Source organism: Typopeltis vanoorti, chromosome 22, assembly GCF_054136105.1.
Source record: "Typopeltis vanoorti isolate ZY-2024b chromosome 22, IOZ_Tvanoo_1.0, whole genome shotgun sequence".
Classification (NCBI taxonomy): domain Eukaryota; kingdom Metazoa; phylum Arthropoda; class Arachnida; order Uropygi; family Thelyphonidae; genus Typopeltis; species Typopeltis vanoorti.
The window spans coordinates 84430869-84451355 of NC_143570.1; the positions used below are offsets into that span (position 1 = coordinate 84430869).

At 36.1% G+C, this 20487-nt stretch overlaps 1 protein-coding gene across 1 annotated transcript in view; it reads right to left on the minus strand.

The window, feature by feature from the left end:
• LOC150094530 (melanopsin-like) overlaps positions 1-20487 on the minus strand; it is a 55640-nt gene that overhangs the window by 12361 nt on the left and 22792 nt on the right. The window contains exon 2 of the mRNA XM_090412229.1: positions 12037-13054. Within this exon, the coding sequence (XP_090268355.1) occupies positions 12037-12996 (960 nt within the window). The 5' untranslated portion in view covers positions 12997-13054. The remainder of the gene's footprint in view (positions 1-12036; positions 13055-20487) is intronic.

Here is a 20487-nt window from a genome sequence, read left to right on the forward strand (position 1 = left end):
GCGAACGAATAAAAATGCTCAGACATGGGTTGCTTTCACGAAAGATGTCAAGGGGCCTACTTAATACTCTTCAAGCAGTACAGTAACAAGGGTATGAAGTGCCTGTGGCAAGTGTCTAACTTGCGCCCCCTAACCCAAAAATGACAAAAATTTTGAAAATTTTAAATATAACAAGTTAAATTTTACTAAATGCAATATGCTAAATACTTACTATTAACCCCATCAAAATAAGTTGCAGTGTGTTTCAGAATTTGTGTGTCTAAAGCGGCGTATTGCCGAAATTTAAAAATACAATATAAAATAGCGGACTTTTATATCTATTTGTTTATTTTTATTTTTTACGTTTTGTGCCCCAAATCTAGTTGCGCCCGTGGCGGACGCCTCTTTCGTCACGTCCTCGTTACGACACTGTCTACAAGGATCCTCTGAAAGTTTGTAGTGATGTTACAAAGACGGTTACTCTAATGTTAGTAGATGCGATGTTTCTGCGACAATAAAGATAAACCCGCTAGCTGAACATGAGCGCGTAATAATGAAAACAAAATGGCTCTAACGGCACCAACTGTTGAACAATGTGCATATTTATCCGACAGGCTGCCAGCTTTTGTATCTCCCTCAATTAACAAGGATGTGGAGGAGACTCATCATTAACAGCGACCCCACTTAAGTGGGACAAGCTACAGAAGAAGAAGTGCAGTACCTTCCAAAAATAGACAAGTTCATTTGAACCACATTCAGGAAGACCATATTCAATCAAAATGCGACAAATTGGGAATTAACATTTCCATACGAGTTCGTGAAATTGTTCAAGAAAGGCGAAAATAAAGATTTATTTTAATAATGATATTACTTCATATTATTATTATAGTACAGAATTTTGGAAAGTCATATGTGTAACCTAAGAGCAATACTCGTCCACTTTACGATACGCATATAGTTAGAGAGTTATGTAGTGTTAATTTTCTTGACGCTAGATCGATAATACAAAGACGCTCTATGTTTGATTCTACACTGTCAACCTGAACTTTTCCAACGATAACGTAAGCAATAGATTTTTTTTTTCTGCAAGAAAGTGTTGTTTTTAATCTGCAACTCAGAACGTCTCTTCCAGAGTACATAACCCCAACTAATTATGGAATTTGGAGGCGGTGATGTGATGGTATGGTCCTGTTTTTCGTCGTTTGACCTCCGACCTCTCTTTGTGGTACGAACATTGAACTCAGAGAGGTATCTGAACACTCTGGACACTGCAATGCTTCCTACGGAACTCACCATTGTCTCTTTCAGCAAGACAATGTACCATGCCATAAGGCTGCTACTGTAACTGCGATTTGTAGACGTGATCGTCTCCCCACTTGACTGGCCTCCACAGAGCCCTGATCTCAATCCTAATGAACATTGGACGAACTGGAACGTCGGGTGAGATCAAGCAACGTCCGCCCCACAACAGTCCAGGACTAGTGTTCGTTGATTTCTTATCATTATACACTGCTTGATAAGAAGTCAACGAACACTATAGTGTGAGGAAAAAACAATCATGATGCCCACCTTTATAAGATGTAGGACCTCGTTTCACTGCGATGACTGCAGCAATCCTACGAGGCATACTTTTCACAAGCGTACGATAGCAATCGATGGGACTTTTGGACCATTTTTCCTGTAGGCATGTAATAAGGTCCTGGACTGTTGTGAGGCGGACGTTGCTTGATCTCACTAGACTTTTTAGTTCGTCCAATGTTCATTAGGATTGAGCTCTATGATCTCTATGGAGGCCAGTCAAGTGGGGAGACGTTCACGTCCACAAACCACGCAGCTACAGCAGCCTTATGACATGGTACATTGAGTTGCTGAAAGAGACAATGGTCAGTTACATAGAAACGCCACAAAGTAGGAAGCATTGCAGTGTCCAGGTTTAGATAACTCTCGGTGTTCAATGTTTGTGGTCACAAACAGAGGTCCGAGGCCAAACGACAAAAAACAGGACTATACCATCACACCACCACCTCAGAATTTAATAATGTAATTGGGGTTACGCACTCTGGAAGAGATGGTCTGAGTTGCAGATTAAAAACACTTTGTAGTAGAAAAAAAATCTGTTTGGAATCTAGTTGGAAAAGTTCTGGTTGACAGTTCAGAATCAAACATAGAGGGTCTTTCTTTTACCGATCTAGCGTCAAGAAAATTAACACAAAGCTACAGAGGAGTCAAATACATCATATTTATTATTATATTTACGGCTATTTTGCCTACTTCTGTTTAGGAGTGTCCCTGTTTAAATGTCATTGGCTTTTTTACTCACGGATTCTTAGGGCATTATAGATGTATATTTACCAATAAATATATGTAGCATAGCATAAAGAAAGAAAAATCTACACATACCATTTATGGGTGTTGTGGCTTTTCTTCTTTCTGCGATGTCCAAACTACTGTGTGTGTGTGGGGGGGGGGGGTAGGCAATGTAGGAGAATTAAATAGAAATGGAAAAAACCCGGATTTTTGAATAATATATATATATATACATATATATTATATTAGTAGGGATGGGCGGAGCGTTTTTTTATATTTATATAGGGTGGGAAAGGGTGAATGGGTTAAAAATAGCAACTGATTTTTAGAAGGGGAAAGGGGATTGACGGGGTGCGGTCCGTTTCGACTATGCTTGGTCGTCGTCTGAACACATGGAGGAAGTGGATGCTATGTCAGGTCGGGTAGGTGTTTCTGCTTTTGAAGTGTTTGTGTTACCGCCTATTGGTCTTGGTCGAGGTTGTGATTTTATGTTGTGAACTCAATTTTATGTTGTGAACCTTCCTAACCTCGGAGATTATGTAGGGCCTGTGGACATTTATAGAGTTTGCGTCGCATTTTATGGCTATTGTTTCCGATATTCTAAGGATGGTTTCATTGTCTTGTCTGTCTATTATGATGGCCTTGTCGATCTGCGGGGTATGTTTTGGTTCAAGGGCGTGAACAGCTATTTCCGTTTTTCCTGTGTTGTGTGTTCGATTTTTCTTTTTGATGTTGCGTTTTTTAGTGTTTAAATGTTCTGGAATAGGGATGTTATAATCGCGGAAGTGTTCTTGTAGTCTTGCCCATAAAGACCTGATGGTTGAACCCGTGTAGGTGATAGGATGCATCCTACGTAACTCGTGGTAATGTCTATGACTTAAGGTCCGCTTGAGTGCAAACACAACTCCCCGCTAAATAAATTTCCCTTTTTGGCAGGGAAATTTATAGACTACATTGTGGTGTTCAAATATTTCTTTTTGTGTGTGAGATTTAGTGGGTTAATAATTTAGTAAATATAATAGTTTGTTAAGAGGAGTAACATTGGAGTTTTCCCAGAAATAATATCCATAATTCATATTTATTATTTTTTCATTTATAATGATTTTGTATTTGATATGTACATTTATACGTTAATAAGTTTCGTAATACATACCGGATGGTATTTATTGAGATTTTGCTGAGCTTATCTTCTCTTTGCCTTATCAACTTGACATTTTCAGATATTCAACAGTCAGCGTCCATTAGATTATATAATCAAAACTCCGTTGGAATAAAAGGGGTTAGAGGAATTTCTTTTTATTTAAAACAACAAAAAACTCCTACAACTCCTTTTATTCCTCAGAGGGAATGTGCAGAGCTATCGTCTTCACTAACTTGGAAACTGATACCAGCATGTTTTCACTCTTAGTTGTCCCCGAAATCTTGCCCATGACTGCGATTGACTTCAGAGGCGTCAAACGAGAGTAAAGCAAACTACCGCCATCCCGTGTTTCTAAGCTCTAACACCGGTATTATTGTCTAAGATAGTATGAGTTCTAAGGTCGATTTTTTTTTTTGTACGGGGAGTTTTAAATCAGACTTTACAGAGGAAAAACCCATGACGTAGGTTTTTCCTCTGTAAAGTCTGATTCTAGTGAGACTGCTTAGCATTCTACTTTGTAAGATAATCTTTTATTGATACACAATGTTGATTGCTTCATGGAGGGTTCTAAAATCTGGAATTCATTAAGCTGACAAAAGTAGCTATCCAAAACATCAAGAATTGTTATCTTCGCCTTTACAGCATTCCACTGCTCACTAATTGAATACAATTAGTCGGCAGTTAATGACATACTGTATGGATGATGGATTATGTAGCATATTGGTGGACGGTAGGTGAAATGATCTAAACGGTGTGTTATGCAGTATTTAGGTGGCTGTAGAGAGACAGTAATGATTAAATTCTCTCAAAGTTTTAAGGTATTTACTTTGTCCATTCCAATTTCTTGACTAGTTTCTCATTTATGTTCCTGTTATTTATATATTCTCTGTTTTTGTCAGTCACACTCGTGAAAAGTTGTAAAGCTATATTACACTAGTTTAATAGAGTGGATAGACTAATGGTTACACAATCAAGACACCCTTCTCTAGAACTGAACATGCCACTTTTTCAAGCAACTTCATGCTTCTGTCTAGCCGGGTGGTGATGGTTTAACAGTTCTCGGTGACATTCATCTGCCCTTCTCCAAAAATGTTTGTAAAAATATTTACAAACATCTGCCCACAGTGAAATTCGATCTCACAGCCCGTTGATTGGAGAGTGGATATGCTATCCACTCAGCTGTGTTTTATTTAAATTCCGTAGTTAGAATATGAACTTATGTTCTGTTCTTTCCCCTCATCGTTTCTCCTTTTTTACTTAATTTAAGCTCACATCATTCCGTTTCCACAGCATCTGTTCAACCTATGTATGAACTTCCATAAGGCTATAATAATTCATAATAAGGATCTACATGAAAAAATGACTTTTCCATTGGTTCAAGTATTAGTGGAGGTTTCATTATCTTCCCATTTATATAATCCTGAATTAAATGTCTTGTGTATATGAGTACTTTTTTGATTAATCAATATTGCAACGAAATTGGATTTGCGATCTAGATGTAATCGAAATTGCAAACTTGTATAAATATTGACATCGATCAGTCACAACACGAATCTATAATAAGAAAGAGAAGGTAAACATGCGACAGACGCTCCATCTGCTGGGATCACCACTCACCAAGACTGAGCTGTAATGGTTGGACAGAGAGACTGTGCTGTGATATGGATTTTAACGCTGATGTACTCCGTTCATTTAATATTTTTTTTTTAAATTATAAGCAGCTTGAGGATTAAATTATACTTCGTTTTAAGTTAGTTATTCGAGAAATATGAAATACTTCTGTATTACTTCTGAATACAATAATCCTGCATGTGTAGAAATGTGTAGAAATATCTTTCTTATTAAAGAGCAAGGTATAGCGAAGAGTTGCAATAGCAGGCGTCACATTATATGGGCAAAAATAATGAAATAACTATGCTAATAGGGAGGGTAAAAGTTTCTCAACGGAAGGTGAATAAGCCTGTCGCATTCAGTGGAGGTAGCATGTATCTCCCTCCCGGGGAGGTACATGCCACCTCCACTGCATCTAAATCGGGGGTTTCGTCTCGTAAAGCAGGCATATCAGAGAGCATGCATAAATAACAGACATTTAATACGCTTCCAACATAGCCTTAGTTGCATCAGATAATGCCAAACAGCAAAATCCAATTGATCGGAAGTTTGGGAAAAACAAACCTTCTTCAGGTCGGGTTGGATGAGATTCGGAACACCTGCCTGATAAATTAGAAAGTTAAAGTTTCCAATCCATGTCACGTTTATCTCCCCCCCCCACACACACACACAACTGCGCTATGGAAAAGCTAAACTGCAAGTACTAGAACTATTGCTAATTAATTGGGACGCCAACAAAGCATTGAGAGTAAATGATATAGCATTTACTCTCAATGCTTTGTATTTTAAGCATGGTATTTTAAGAAAATATGCAAGACAGCAGCCTGAACTAAAAAATACAGATCACTTTTCATTTCTGGAGTAACCAAGGACTTCCAAAAGTTACTTAAAAATAGAATTTAGATGCACGGAGTATGGCATATAATGTGAAGTTGATATCATTCATCTACAAGTTGAATTTATACAAGAATCCGGTACATTCTCTTATCTCTCCGAAATGAGAGAATGCCCCGAATTATTGTATAAATTTTACATAGTAATTAGCATGGATATATGAGTTAAGGCCCGTGAATTAGATATACGATTTTTAGTATACTCATTCCCCAATTCATTGTCGAGTTGCAGAAGCAGATAGCTAATTCATATCCACATTATGCAATGTTCATTTTATGGATAGGTTGAGGCGAAGCTTTTCTAATTAATGGGCTTCACGTATATTGAAAAAATCCTTTAGTAATGATTTATATATTTCAAACGCAATACGTGTGTTAACTAATTCCATTGTGTGATGTCAAACAATATGGAAAACTGTATGGCAAGAGGCATAGGGAAAATCAAGTATAAACTTCCCAGAATGGGAATTGCGAAGGGTATAGAGGTCCTATAATGATGATGATAACGAAGACTGCAGTAATACATATATCTTTTAGCATCGGACCAAAGAATTTTGGCTGTTTTATCTCAGAATACCCGAAAGCTACACTGGTTTTTCTTTTCAATGTTAACATTTCCATTGGCTGCTTGGCTTCCTGAGCAGGCCATTTGGTAAATATCTTGGTTGCTATTTCTGGTCTTTAGTTTACACGTCACTTGCACCTGTAAAAAGCAAAAAACAGAATTGTACGGAAAAGACATACCCAAACAAACACTGTCACGTACGTTGTTTCTCACTAAACAATCATCATCTGGGTTAACCTACAAAGCGTAGGCCTCTCAAATAACTCGAACTGTACTGAAGTTTTTGGTACAGTTAAATTTTGTTTCATTTGAAAAAAAAATAAAATAAAACTGTATTACTGTGTACAAGATATATCTAGAACTTTAAAGATATATCTTTAAAAAAATCTACAAATTGTAGTAGAAAAACGTGGAGCAAACCACGCTGGGTTCAGACCAAATACGAGTTGTCATGATGAAATTTCACTTTAAGATAAATAATTCAGAAATTTCGGGAATACAACAATCTGTATTTAAGATTTGTAGATCTAGTAAAGGCATATGACAGAGAAAAATATTCAAAATGCTTAAATATAAAGAGCCAATAGGCTTCGTTTCGGCGATATAAACATTATTTAATAAATTAAGGGGATATTAAATCCCACATTGTTTTAAAATCGAATACGAAACTCAAAGATTGGAATCAGAGAGTTTCATGCCGAATATAGTAAACTATAAAAGTATCGGCGAATAATAGCGTGAGCTAATGCAAGTAGTCCAAGTACGTAGTACAATCTCGGGCAACTCGTTGCAAAGGCGGGGAAAGTTCTGATCGTTACTCTTGGTATTTTCCATAATGTAAAAAAAAACACATTTCCTAGGAAATATATGCTGTTATTACATTATGGTGGGAGGTCACTACCCAAACCGGTTTCAGCCTTTTTTTGAGGCTTCATCAGTGAGTAGCTAGACCAAATAGATACCAAAGGGTATAGCGAAAAGAACTAATATACTTTGCTAAACGAGTTGTCAACCAGGTGCAACCATTAAGTTACTTAAATATAAAGAGCCAACAGGCTTCATTTCGGCGATATAAACATTATTTAATAAATTAAGGATATCTCTCTGATTCCAATCTTTGAGTTTCGTATTGGTTTTAAAACAATGTGGGATTTAATATCCCCTTAATTTATTAAATAATATTCAAAATGCTATAATAGTATGTGTAAAGGAGCCCGTATATTTTAAGGTGTAAGTCAACAATTTGAAGTTACAGAAAGAAGAATTGGAGACGTTAAACTGAGGTGATTACTTTATGCAGATAATATATTTTTAAATAAATCCATTACAAGTATGTAGAATGCCTTAATTAAACTGAATAATTAATTGTTGCAACAAGTTCGACATAAAAATCCGCAATGAAAAAGACCAAAACTATGAAAAAGGGCAAAGAACATACAAAACTTCAGCTGCATTCTGAATGAAGAGTCTGTACAATAAGTAAAATATTTCAGCTATTTTGGCACAATTTTCCGTGAAGATAGCAAATTAACATCGAAATAGACGAGAGAATAAGCAAAGCTGGTATATGGGAACGAAACAGAATAAATTTCTATGGAATAGGATGGAAGTTAGACACTACATAAACAAGCTATGTACTCAGTGCTCAGATCGGTTTTAAGTTATGAATCTAAGAGTTGAATGAGAAATGCTACAGCTGAAACCATATAAAAAATGAAGATATTAGAAACAAAGTCGACATCGTTAGCATTTTTCTAAATGTGCTAGATTAAGTTTAAGTGACTATACTAACCTGATATGTGTTAGCTTATGTTAGCACGTCATAGCACCTTAAATTAGCAGAGATAATCTAAGCTGTCATGTTCACTTAAGCCAGTGTTTCCCAACGTGGGGCAATTTTAATATATTCGGGGGCAATTAGAAAATGATGTTGCATTCGTCGCCTCCTCACCGATATACTCAAAAAACTCACCATTGTCGGCGATAAATCGTCGATGTTGCAACCCTGACTTTCCGAGAAAAAAAGCTGACATCACTAGTACAGCAGTCAACATAAATACAGTATCAAGAAGAACTCTCAGAAAAGCAAAACGATGTGCCTCACCAAAAGATAATATTTGATCATATTTCAGTCCTGACAAATAGCAGACTAAGTTGGAGGGAATATTTTTAGTAGGAAAATTGTCAACAAATCTATATTTCAAAATTTCGTTTATTCATATTCTTTATTTTGAACTGTGGAACGTATATTGGTATAAATTAGTTTTCAGAGTTTAGTAAATTTTAAAATTAAAGATCTAATTAATGCTAAAGCAACACCACAGCTGTTGATGTCCAGAGCACAAGGACTTCTAGACTTGCTGATATTCCTTTATATGGAACCTTAATCATTGTAATCGTTACTCCATTGATGTTGGAAACATTCAAGGTATAGGTAGGAAGTCACACTTCCTTTGCCTGAATGTTCCAAATGTTGAATCAAGAAATTCGAAATGTTTTTATCCGTCATCATATACTTCCTTTCTCTTTACCTCCCTCATAACAATGTGACTCCCTTAGTAATTCGAGCAAGTAACGTGACACCTTTACGACTGCTGTAACGAAATAAATGATAATATTCTCCAGGGTATTTGGTTCGGGTCTCTTTTATTCGCGTTTCATGAAATTATGTCAGCCATGAAGGTTTTCTCCACCCTGTATGGGTCATCTACCATTACTCTTGGGAAATTACTGTGGTCGTGCTTGTTACAGTTAAAATGTAGCTACACTTTGTATTGCATTATTGGCGAGAAAATGCCTTTGTAGTTACATGTGCTACGGAATTACAATAAAACCGGCTTCACCCGATAGTGAATACACCTAATTATTTTCTGACTAAGTGCGCGCGCGCGTGTGTGTGTGTGTGTGTGTGTGTGTGTGATATTAAAAAAAATACGCTTAGCAAAGAAACATTTCTACTATAAATGGAGATATTTCGGGAGTCCATGTTATGGCCTTTTAGAGCTGCTAAATATTTTCTGATGGATGGTTCATAAATTATGTAATGTTTTTTTTTTGGGGGGGGGGGGAGTGTGACAGTAGGAGGGTGATGGGGTCTAAGAATATCCATTCTTCAAATTTTTCTTATACAGTCTTCATAGATTTTACCAATTCATAGATTTCTTAATCGTGTTCATATACGTGAACTCTGAAAGCGAGCAATTACCAGTGTAAGCTAAAAATAGGATGCATCTTACGTAACTCGTGGTAATGTCTATGACTTAAGGTCCGCTTGAGTGCAAACACAACTCCCCGCTAGCGAAGCATGTTTGTTGGTCATTTCCAAACTCACCAACAGGAAGATTTTTGAAGAGGATCATATTCGTTTTCCAGTAACTGTTGGTGATGAGTTAGCATAATTGTTTAATAGCACGTTGTGGAAATGCAAACTGGCGATAAGGAGAGCCAGAGATCGGTTGTCTACTGATTTCCAAAAGACTCAGGGCCAAAAGAATGCCGACTGAGTTTATAGATAAGAGGTCTCTAATGGTCGTCCCTATTGGAAGAAATGCAGACTTTTAATTCCTCATCAGATACACGATTGTATCAAATAAATATTAATGAAGATTAAGAATATTGTTTTTCAGCTAGCATGCTGTGGAATTGAACTTGATTTTGGGATGGTGCGAGGTGGAACCCAGTTACCTACTGATGTCAAAAGCATTACGACTAAGAAAGAGTAGCTCTGCCCCGCTCTGAGGAAAGAAAAGTCCTTAGAGAAGGTTGCTATGTGAGTTCAGTCCACGAAAGGTTATCAAGTTGTCACATATTGATACCATAAGTTGACTAAAGATGGATCAGGGTAGTAACGCTATCGCCTGAGAAATCCATCCATTTACTCATGCCGTATAGTCACTCCGTTCTTCGGTGATGTAGCACACCAGTCCTCGTCAGGTGGTCCTGTTATATGTCTTTCTGGAGGCTTCAACTCTCTGAAGATCAGTCCCTCCAGACATACCATCTATCCATCTAATTAACAGTCTACCCCTTCCTTTTCCAGAAACTTTAGCTTCTGTTAGTGTCCTGAGTTCTCCTTCCATCCTTTTAATGTGTCCAAAGTACTTCAACTTTCTTCTATCAATATTCCTTTATATGGTGTCCTCAACTGCTGTCTGTAACACCACATCTCAAAGTGACTATCCTTTTCTTATCAGGCTTCTTTAGGTTCCAAGTCTCATCTGCAGATCACTGTTGGAAAAGCAGCTACAACCAGCATCCTCAACTTTTTTCCTGTGGTATAGATCCATCCTCCCAGATTTTAGACGTCTCTCACGGTTGTTTTAGCCATTCCTAATCTTTTGATGTCTTCTGAACAGCATTTCTTTACATTAATAACTGATCTTAGGTGCTCAAACTTGCTGACTTCCTCAATTCTTTCTCCATTAAGGTACACTTGTTTCTCAGGAGCTTCCCTGTTTGTATTTCCTTTGAGAACCATAATCTTTGTCTTGCTAGGATTGAGTTGAAGTCTTCTGTTCTTACTGATCTCATTAATTCTGTTAAGGATTCGTTTAGTTATTCTTTGTCATTACAAAGGAGTACTTGTATTATCAGCCTGCTTCAGATTACTGATATTTATCTGTCTAAGCTCATTCATTGCTACACACCTGATGTCCTCAGCATAGATACTCAACATATGGAAGCAACAACTGCAGAATGCGGAAAAATACTTTCATAAGTTAGACCAGTAATTGGTGGGGAGTGGTTTGTTTTAAAAAATAAAAATAAATGAAGGATGATCCAGTAAAAACCGAATAATGCTTCTTGAGTGTAATCTTTTGTGGTTAAATTATTTGTTGTATAACGTTCATTCTTCACATTATTTCTTCCTTTTCGAATTGAAGAATTAAAAACATTTTCTCTCCAATTATAAAAAAAAATACGTGCTTAATATCAGAGTCAACTCCAAATATTTTGTCCTCCCAACTTCACTTGAATTGTCTATTATTGCACGTGAAGTGAAAATCGATATTTTTTTTTATCAAACTGATAAGCTGCGACTATTCTGATGTCTGCATATCAGAATATTTTTGCTCATCAAATTGTATTTCATGAATCAATTATAAATGCAGAGAACATTGATAATTATAAACAACGTGTTTTTTTCATAGAAAATTGTGCAGTTTTTTTAAACAAAACATTTTGCTAACGAGCTTTCGTTGAACAAAAGCATATCCATATTTTATATTAAATATTATGTTAATTAAATTTAATTATATATTTAATAAATATATTTTATATTGTTTGTAATTAACTAAGTCAGTTTATGCAAATGCCGATTTAAAAAAATGGAACCTTCTATCACAGAGGCAGTTTTCTCAAATGTTCTGCATAGGTTGAGTATAAATTAAAAAATGATATATTTAGTAAATAAATTTCAGTAAACACATCGAAACAGAGAAGACATATGATATTCATAATGATAAGTAAATGTTTTTGCTTTTTTATTCGGCTTTATTCTACCTGTTATGTTTATATTAATATATATTCAACTTACTCACCAATGGATTTACGACAAGGGGCATGATACTCTTATCCATTGTGAATGCTAAGGTGGAAGAATACACAATGAAAGGCGTCCAGCACAACAGAAAGCAAGTGAGTACCAAAACCAAAGTCCAGGACACTCTCTTCTGCTCATCAAGAGATCTTTTCAAATCCACATTAGAAGTTTCCCTCAGTCTTATCATATGTTCGTTGATCTCTCTGAAGATGCAAGAGTAGCAAAACAACATCACGCTCAGTGGGATGATATAATTTGAAATTGTGATCGTGAGAGAGTGGGAGAGCTTAAGGATATCATCTGGAATGGTGGGACCACACTGCGATGTTCCTTTTTTGTAAACGTAGCTATTCCAACCCAATAAAGGACCGACACTGCATATCGCAGCCCATAACCACGTTGCTGAAATCATCAGCATGATCTTCCTAGAAGTCATAGTCTGGCTAAAAGGCCGCGTGATGGAAATATACTTATGGATACTGATGTACATAAGTGTGTGGATAGAAACAATAAAAAAGAATGGCATGCAAAAGCCGTTGAACTTGCAGAAAACATCCCCAAATACCCATCGTCCATAAAGTATGGTGGTCAACGAAAAAGGCATATTGAAGATAGCAACCAACACATCGGCCACTGCCAAATTCACAAGAAATCTATTAGTCCTTGTGCGCATTCCTTTGTGCCTTGTGATTGTCAGAATTACCATAGTATTACCAGTTACAGAAAGCGTCATGAAAACAACCATAGTGACCGATAGCATAAACACTATTGGAAATCCATAATAATGTTCGGTGTCATCACTGTAAAGTACACTTTTGGTAGAATTAATGTGGGGTTGAGTGTGGCTAATTTCTCTCAGTTGTGGACCTATCTGGATTAAAGTTTCCTGTAAATTTGGAAAATTTGCAAACTCTCTACTCAGATTTGCCACTGATTGTTGGGATAAGTTAATATCCATTTTAAAATAGATTTTTCGAATACTTCGGAGGATGCCGCCAGTAGAATCCTCTTAAATCCTGCAATAAGAAATAAATGTCAGTCATATGTAAGTGTGAACATGGTATATTAATTATAAAGTTAAAACAATAATAATACATATAGCAAAACTTAAAGTGAAATCGGGTTTTTACTCCACAACACTCTCATGGAACAAATAATTTATCCAAATGCTTTCTATCAATATAAAGGAAAGCATGACAGGCAAGAATGTGCAGCATACAAAATTTCTAGAATATCTATAGTAACTAGTTTTATATTTTTCAATAGTTGGTGGAGGGATATATCCCCTGTATCCTCTTTTGGTTGAAAATTTTAGTTGAAATGGAAAAGGATTAATCAATCTAAGTACAGGACTGAGCTACACAAGAAGACACGTTGGGCTAAGCACCTCGGTGCAGTAGCTAAAGTCCATAGCGTTCGGTAGGGCAATTCGGCTTATTAATAATCCCCTTCACATATGATTACTCCAGACACTGTCACAGAAGCAACTTGTTTCTGCCTTATGCTTTAACAAGGTACATTCTTGGATGCCCATTTCAACAACAAATGTCATCCTCATTCACTTTCCTTTAAACCTATAAAAAAAGAGCACCAGCTGGTCAACTTTGTGCGTGATTCGCTTCAAACTCATCAGCTTTTCGTCCCATTTAGGAGTAGGAGTAGCTTATTGATGCTTCTTGAACAGTGGAATTTCTAATCTTAGAGAAATAGCATGTTCCATAGAATAAAGATAAAAAGAATGGAAGCAGAGGAAAAGAAGCTGTTGGGGGTTTGAAGTTTGATGGTGAATAGGGAATTCATTAGCTGTTGCTCTTGTGGGGGAAATGAATCTTGGTTGTTGAAAACTGGGTCCATTGATATACCAGATTTAATTGCTATGCATATGCAGTTGCCGCAAAGATGACTAAACTCCTAATGAACATATTCGTTTTCTCTTTGCTTGCTTTTAAAACATTTATTCTGTTTTACTAGACGCGCGCACACACACACACAACATCAGATGGAGGCGAAAAATCAAAATCAGGGATTGGCTGACAGAGGAAGGAATCCACAGTTCATTAATGAGGAGCGAGGAGGGAATATCGAATTGTTTCATAAGTTCTACACATAGATACAATATAATATACATAATTAAAATAACACTTTCTTTTTGTATATAAGTAATGGCATCAATGCGTGCTTTTATTGTAGCTCATCCTAATGTAGTATTGCGGGTTAAATTATTATTATTATTATGACGTAACACCTCCAGGGAGTCCAATGACTCGCCTCCGCCTACCACTTCCACAAACATCCATGCCCACGCAGCCTTTAGGCGAGAGAGCGGATACGCTAACCACTCGGCAACCAGGCTGGTATTTTAATAACAAATATTAATAAATATACAAAAGGTTTCCAGCGATCATAAAAAAGTCATATTTCTCCTATTTGAATAGGTCTTTGTCTTGTATAATAACTGTGTGCTATTGGTGGCAATTTCTTATGTAACAAGTCGAAAACAGCATTCGACTCAATTACTTTCTTCATTTCACTATTTTATTGCTAAGTTCACATGAATAATTTATCTTCTTCGTGCTTACCACATGAGAAAGTAATTTTTGTTGGCTTCCAAGAGATAGAAGCACGGAAAACGAGTGTCAAAACTCCTTAAAAGATAAGCTTCAAGTTGCCACATGGATTCAAGCCACGAGTTCATAGAATTATTGCTCTGTGTTGCAAGGAAAGCTGTGAAAGACTTTTCATACAAAGGACAATAGCACATTTTCCCCCTTCGTGATTAAGCAGGACCTTTTTTAATACAGGAAGTGCCTATTTAGATGATTACATTATAATAAGCGTGATTATCTGTTATTATGATGTCGCTAGCCTAGCTCTGCCAGCGGTGGAGAATTGATCATAATGGCGACACTTTGTTCCCTGTATTTACCACTATATTTGGAACAAGCAGCTTAGTTTTGGTAAATAAAAATAATTTTATTTAAATAACATATTTTCCAAGCCAAATTGTTGATAGTTACTTAACCTAAGAAAGCAGTTTGCACTCATTGTGCGCATGAGTAAAAATTCTAATTAATAGGTTCAAGATAACAATTCAAAAAAATATATATAAAATATATATATATATATATATATAATATTCTTTTTTCCTGTTAATGACGTAAGAGATAAAGGTTGTTCACATCAAAAGTAATCACACAGGAGTTAAAAGATACAGATAGTGTGGATGCAATTGCTTCAGAAATACTGTTGTGCGCATGACAAGAGTTGTTACATGACTGCTGTATTCGGAGCTAAGCAGGTAGATCATATCGAACTTATTCACCCTAAACATTTTTAGACCCAAATCTGTCATTAAGAATATATTTACTGCTTCATATTAATTTTTAATAAATATGCGCATTTAAATGCCAAAATTCTTGCTTGAAAATGCTGTATTATCTAGAATGAATGTTTTTCAGCGAACCGGTTTTCTAGTAATAACTCTAATATTGTATGTGTGCCTCATAAAAATTATCAAACAAATATAGTTATTATTAACAAATCAAACAGCGCTTTATAGCTCTAAATAATATTTTATATAATAAACGGATGTCTATCAAGCTAGATTGAATTACTGCAGTATTTTATTTCAGCACAAGTTTTTGAATTATTATCTTTGCGCCTCTACACGTTATGGTTTTGGCTACGTAACCGTGGAATTATATAGCCGAAATCAACAAAAATTCATCGATGATTTCAGCAATGTCTGAGTTAGTTGATTTTGACTGCAGAAAATTGAGCTTTTTGTTCCTCACTGAAACTCTACATTTTAATCCCAAAACCTCATAAAAATCGACCACAGGACTCGCACTATTTTAAAGGGTAATGCCAATTAGGATTACGAACACGAGATGATAGTTGTCACTAGTCCGTTTATAAATCGTAGATAGAAATGAACTCGGCACCAATTCTGACACAAGGAGCCTGTATAATGTTTTTTTTTTATCCGAAAGTGAGTTAACCTGTCTCGTATGGAGGTGGAAGGGTTATTCCTCCTAGAAACTGCTTTATTCCGAAAAACATGTAAACCGGCTAGAAGAACACGCTGTTTGCATATATAATACGCTGGTCTCATAGCCTTAGTTGCACCCAACCTTAATTTTGAACGACCACAACCGATTATGACGAGAGCTGGAGACCAGTTGCCAACCACTTTCCAATAAAGTTAAAGATAGAAGAATTCTACTTGAACAATGTATTTCATTTTATACATTAAATATTTAATTATTTATTTATTTTCATTTCTGTCGTTAAAATTGAATTATGAAGGGCAAAAAGTCATCGATGTGTTAATGAACCCAAAACTAGTGCAGAGAAGTGCGTCCAGCAGAAAGAAAAAAAAAAAAAATACAACACAGAGTGAACTTTAATATTTGTTTACGTAGTGTCGAAAGTTATAAGGCATTTGATTAACTTTAAACCAGTTTTAAGCTGATGTATTACAGACATAATTTTGTTTTGCCTGCAGTTTGCGACTGTAAATAGTTCGGTTGAAACCAAAACTTCATTTCTTATTATTTTTATCGTGGATTTTAGGCCGAGTGGCCTGTTTCATCTCTCATGCCACTGCTCACGAATAAAAATATGGCAATTGTTTTTTAATCACATGACCACCTAGTGAATATTATTATAAATTCCTTTATATTAAATTTCAGCCTTTCAGAGCAACTTTATTTGAATTTAAAATTTCGACACATTTTGTGCCTTTGTTCCCTTGCAAATAGTCCTCACTGCAGTGCAAATCCCTAGAAACATTGGTCCACATATTAAAATATCTGGACAAATTTTTGTCTGTACAGACTGACAAAATGACTCTTAAAGGTGCTGCTGTCGTATTTTGCAAAACGTACCTAAGGTACCTAAAGCAATTTGAGTACTTTAAAGAAAAAGAGGCTGATCTTAAGTTGTAGCAGAGAACCACGTAATCTTCAAAGCTAGAAATAAAACTTCTGCTTATGGTGTAAAGGTCAAAAGATACAACTTTCTGTGGGAATGTTCGGAACATCTGGCAATGACAGAAACACTCCAGCGATTATAAGATCTGCGTTGAGTTTGACTTTTCTGAAAGGCGATTTTTCTCATGAAGATGTAATTTGTTAGTTTGTCTAGGACATCGCTAAATTTGTAATAAAAATACTCTAAATATGAATTTAAAAACACCATTCAACAAGATAATATTACGTTCGACATATAATCAAAATGAAACTGATAGAACATGTGAAATCATTACCCCTCCCCAGGTGGGGGAGGAACTGCTCAAATTATCTTCACTAAGATTTTATCTAAAGCATTTATAATTTTTTCAGCCAATATAATCATTTAAATTTCTTCGAATGTTTCGTAACCTACTGATTACTGTAAAAGTTCCTTTGTTTTAGTGAATAAATCGATGAGAACAGTTCAAAGTAACATAATAATGCAAGAAAGATTAATTCATTAAACTTCAATTCGGATTCACAGAAATACTGATATTATTGTTTGTAATACCATTAATAATGGTGACAAAGCGCATGCTCCCAATTCGTTATTTGTTTTCTTAGGTTATTTATGATATTTTTCATTATTTTTATTTTAATCGACAAAATTTTTTGTTTTATTTTAGTTCCCTCTTTTAATCGATATTTTCCTCTCCATTAATTTTCTTACAGTTTATTTCTTTTTTAAGTATTTATATCCTCCCGATATGCAGTAAAATATTCATTTATTTCACTTCCTTGTTTCTTTTATACCTTATTTTTATACTTAAAAATATCGATTGTACTAGGAAAATGTTTCTTCTAAATCTTTCCTAACTAGGACTGTTATCAGAAAGCTTACTGTGATATGCGCAGGCTCAAAGGGACCCTTATTTTCCTAATAAACTGGACTCTTCTAATACTTAATTGTATTAGAGACTTTAGAGTGGCAATGGCATGAATTGCATCATTTACTCAAACTCATAGTGATATCTTTATGCACAGAAATGTACATCCAGTTACATGGGTGTGTGCGTGCTCTGATCTACCTTACGAACTTTAATACTTTAGGAAACCGGTAGCTGATCATTCATAATAATATTTCGATCTCTCCTATTTCTTTCGATACTGCGGACCCTCTACTATGCCCAATATGTACAAGTGATATGCTAACTGTCTTAAACAGTTCAAAGTAATCAAATCTTAAACAGTTCAAAGTGTCGATTGGATTGCTGTCTTAAGACAGCAATCCAATCGACACTTATGTATGAGTATTTCATAGACATTGCACTTTGACAGATCGGCTCTTCAGCTATTAGTCAAAGTTTTATAGTATTTCTAGGTTCTCGCGCCATTGATAGAAGCCTTTCAGAATAACGCTATTTAGTAAATGCAACAAAGGCTTCATTTGTCGGTAAAATCTATTTTAAAAAAGACAAGCTTATCGATATTGTGTTTTTGAGCACAAAATACCTTTCTGCTATACCAGAGTACTTTGGTTGTTATGTGGTTTCCCAATAAGGTAATTAGGCATTGATAGAAGAGGAGAGAGAGAAGTTGTTCACCATCTTCCGTACTATGATCATTTCATAGACAAATTCTTATCAGTTTCATGCATGTTTGTTCAGAATGTTACACCATATGATGTGCGTGAATGGAGACTTGCCTTTACCCCTAAGTTCATAAAACCCTCTCTACGCCATGGACGTAACTGAACTTAAAATACCCTAATAGAATATAATCCTTCGATTACTGAGCAGAGTTCGTATTATTTAAATAGTATGCTACTTCTGCAATTCATCCCCCTGATTATCTTTTCCCATATACTACAGAAACGTTTGCAATTTTTTCTTAGCTCCAGGTTTGAATATCGTTGGATCAATTGGCATAAACTGTTTCAACAACTTTATATCCTTTGGAATAAATAACTGTTCTTTAGGGATCTTTTCTTTCCCCGAACCACTCCATGACTGTGCTTTCAGCCATATTTTAGCTCAATGTTATTTGTAGCATTGAGATGTTGCGGTAGTTTGACTGGTTCATCTCAAAAGGGCAGTTTTAGTGGATATAATCAGCTAACTTGGACACCTGCACTAAATATTTTGCCAATTCTTTTTATATTTTTTGAAATCGTACCTAAAATAATAAATTATGTCTTATTTTATAAAAAATTATGTAGTATGGAGTCATCATGCAACTAATAGAGATATACCAAACAAAGAATTGAGCACCGCTTTTTTTTTATCGAACCAATTGAGCCCTGAAGTGACTTGGTCCACTTAAATTAATGTTTCTGCTACCAACAGCAGACTAAAAGCCTACTCTCTCGGTGTTATCCTTGGCAGCACTAGCTTTGCTACTGTTATTGCAGTTTGATGTTTAGTAGCTCCTTTTCTCTTTAATTACGTACGGAGGAGAGCGATGAGTGGCATGTTCCAGATGAAGAGAATGTGCTACACTACATACCGAATTCTAAAAAGAGTTTTTCATTTCCGTAGGATAATTTATTTTCAGAAAGATCTTATTAGAACATTCGTGTACGTTGCTATTTCACCACCCGTATTCTAAATCATTCACTCTAAAGTATACTACAAAGAGGGATATTTAAAAGTCTAAGGTACCTGTGTGTGTGTGTGTGTGTGTGTGTGTGTGTGTGTGTGTGTGTGTGTGTGTGTGTGTGTGTGTGTGTGTGTGTGTGTGTGTGTGTGTGTGTGTGTGTGTGTGTGTGTGTGTGTGTGTGTCTTTCTGAAAGAAGGATCGCAAAGTGAAGTCGTCTGCAAAGCTTCCAATAGTGGACTTGCAGTCAAGGAAAGATGGATGGTTTATTTTTAAAAGAGCCCCTCCACTCGCAATCACTCTCATTTTCCTTATTAGAGATTGGGCCGTAGCAACTAACTAAATAATACAGTATTAACAAATTAAAAATCTCTGCCATTCTGCCGTTTCCAAACTATAAGGAACATTAAGCGGTTAAAACTCGAACGATGTAACCAAAACTCTTTGACAAAAGTGTCGAAAATAAAAAATACACATTTGTATGTACAAATCTTTTGTATGAAAGGGGAGAAAGTAAAGCAGGGAGTTTAATTTTTGAAGTGCAGCGTTAATCGGCTTATTTCCTCCTTCTTATCCCTTCTACGCGTTAGGCCTACTGGCCTGCTACAGAGCTATCTTAAGCCGTTCTAAGTCGTACCCATCCAGAGGATAAGGTAACCAGCCCTATGCCTCCCGGTATGTTCCATGGCTGTATCTACGAGTGTTCATGGGGCCGGTTTGCCTGCTTGCGGGAGGAAAAACCCCAGATAAACGAAGAAACACCCTGCTGTCCACGCTCGAGACCGGCTAACTTGGCTATGTCTGAGAAGATCCTTAAGCTCCTCACGTGGGCGAAGGGAAATCGAGCCCAGGACACTCTTTTCCCCGGCACATGGTTGCGAAGTGCATAGCCACTAGGC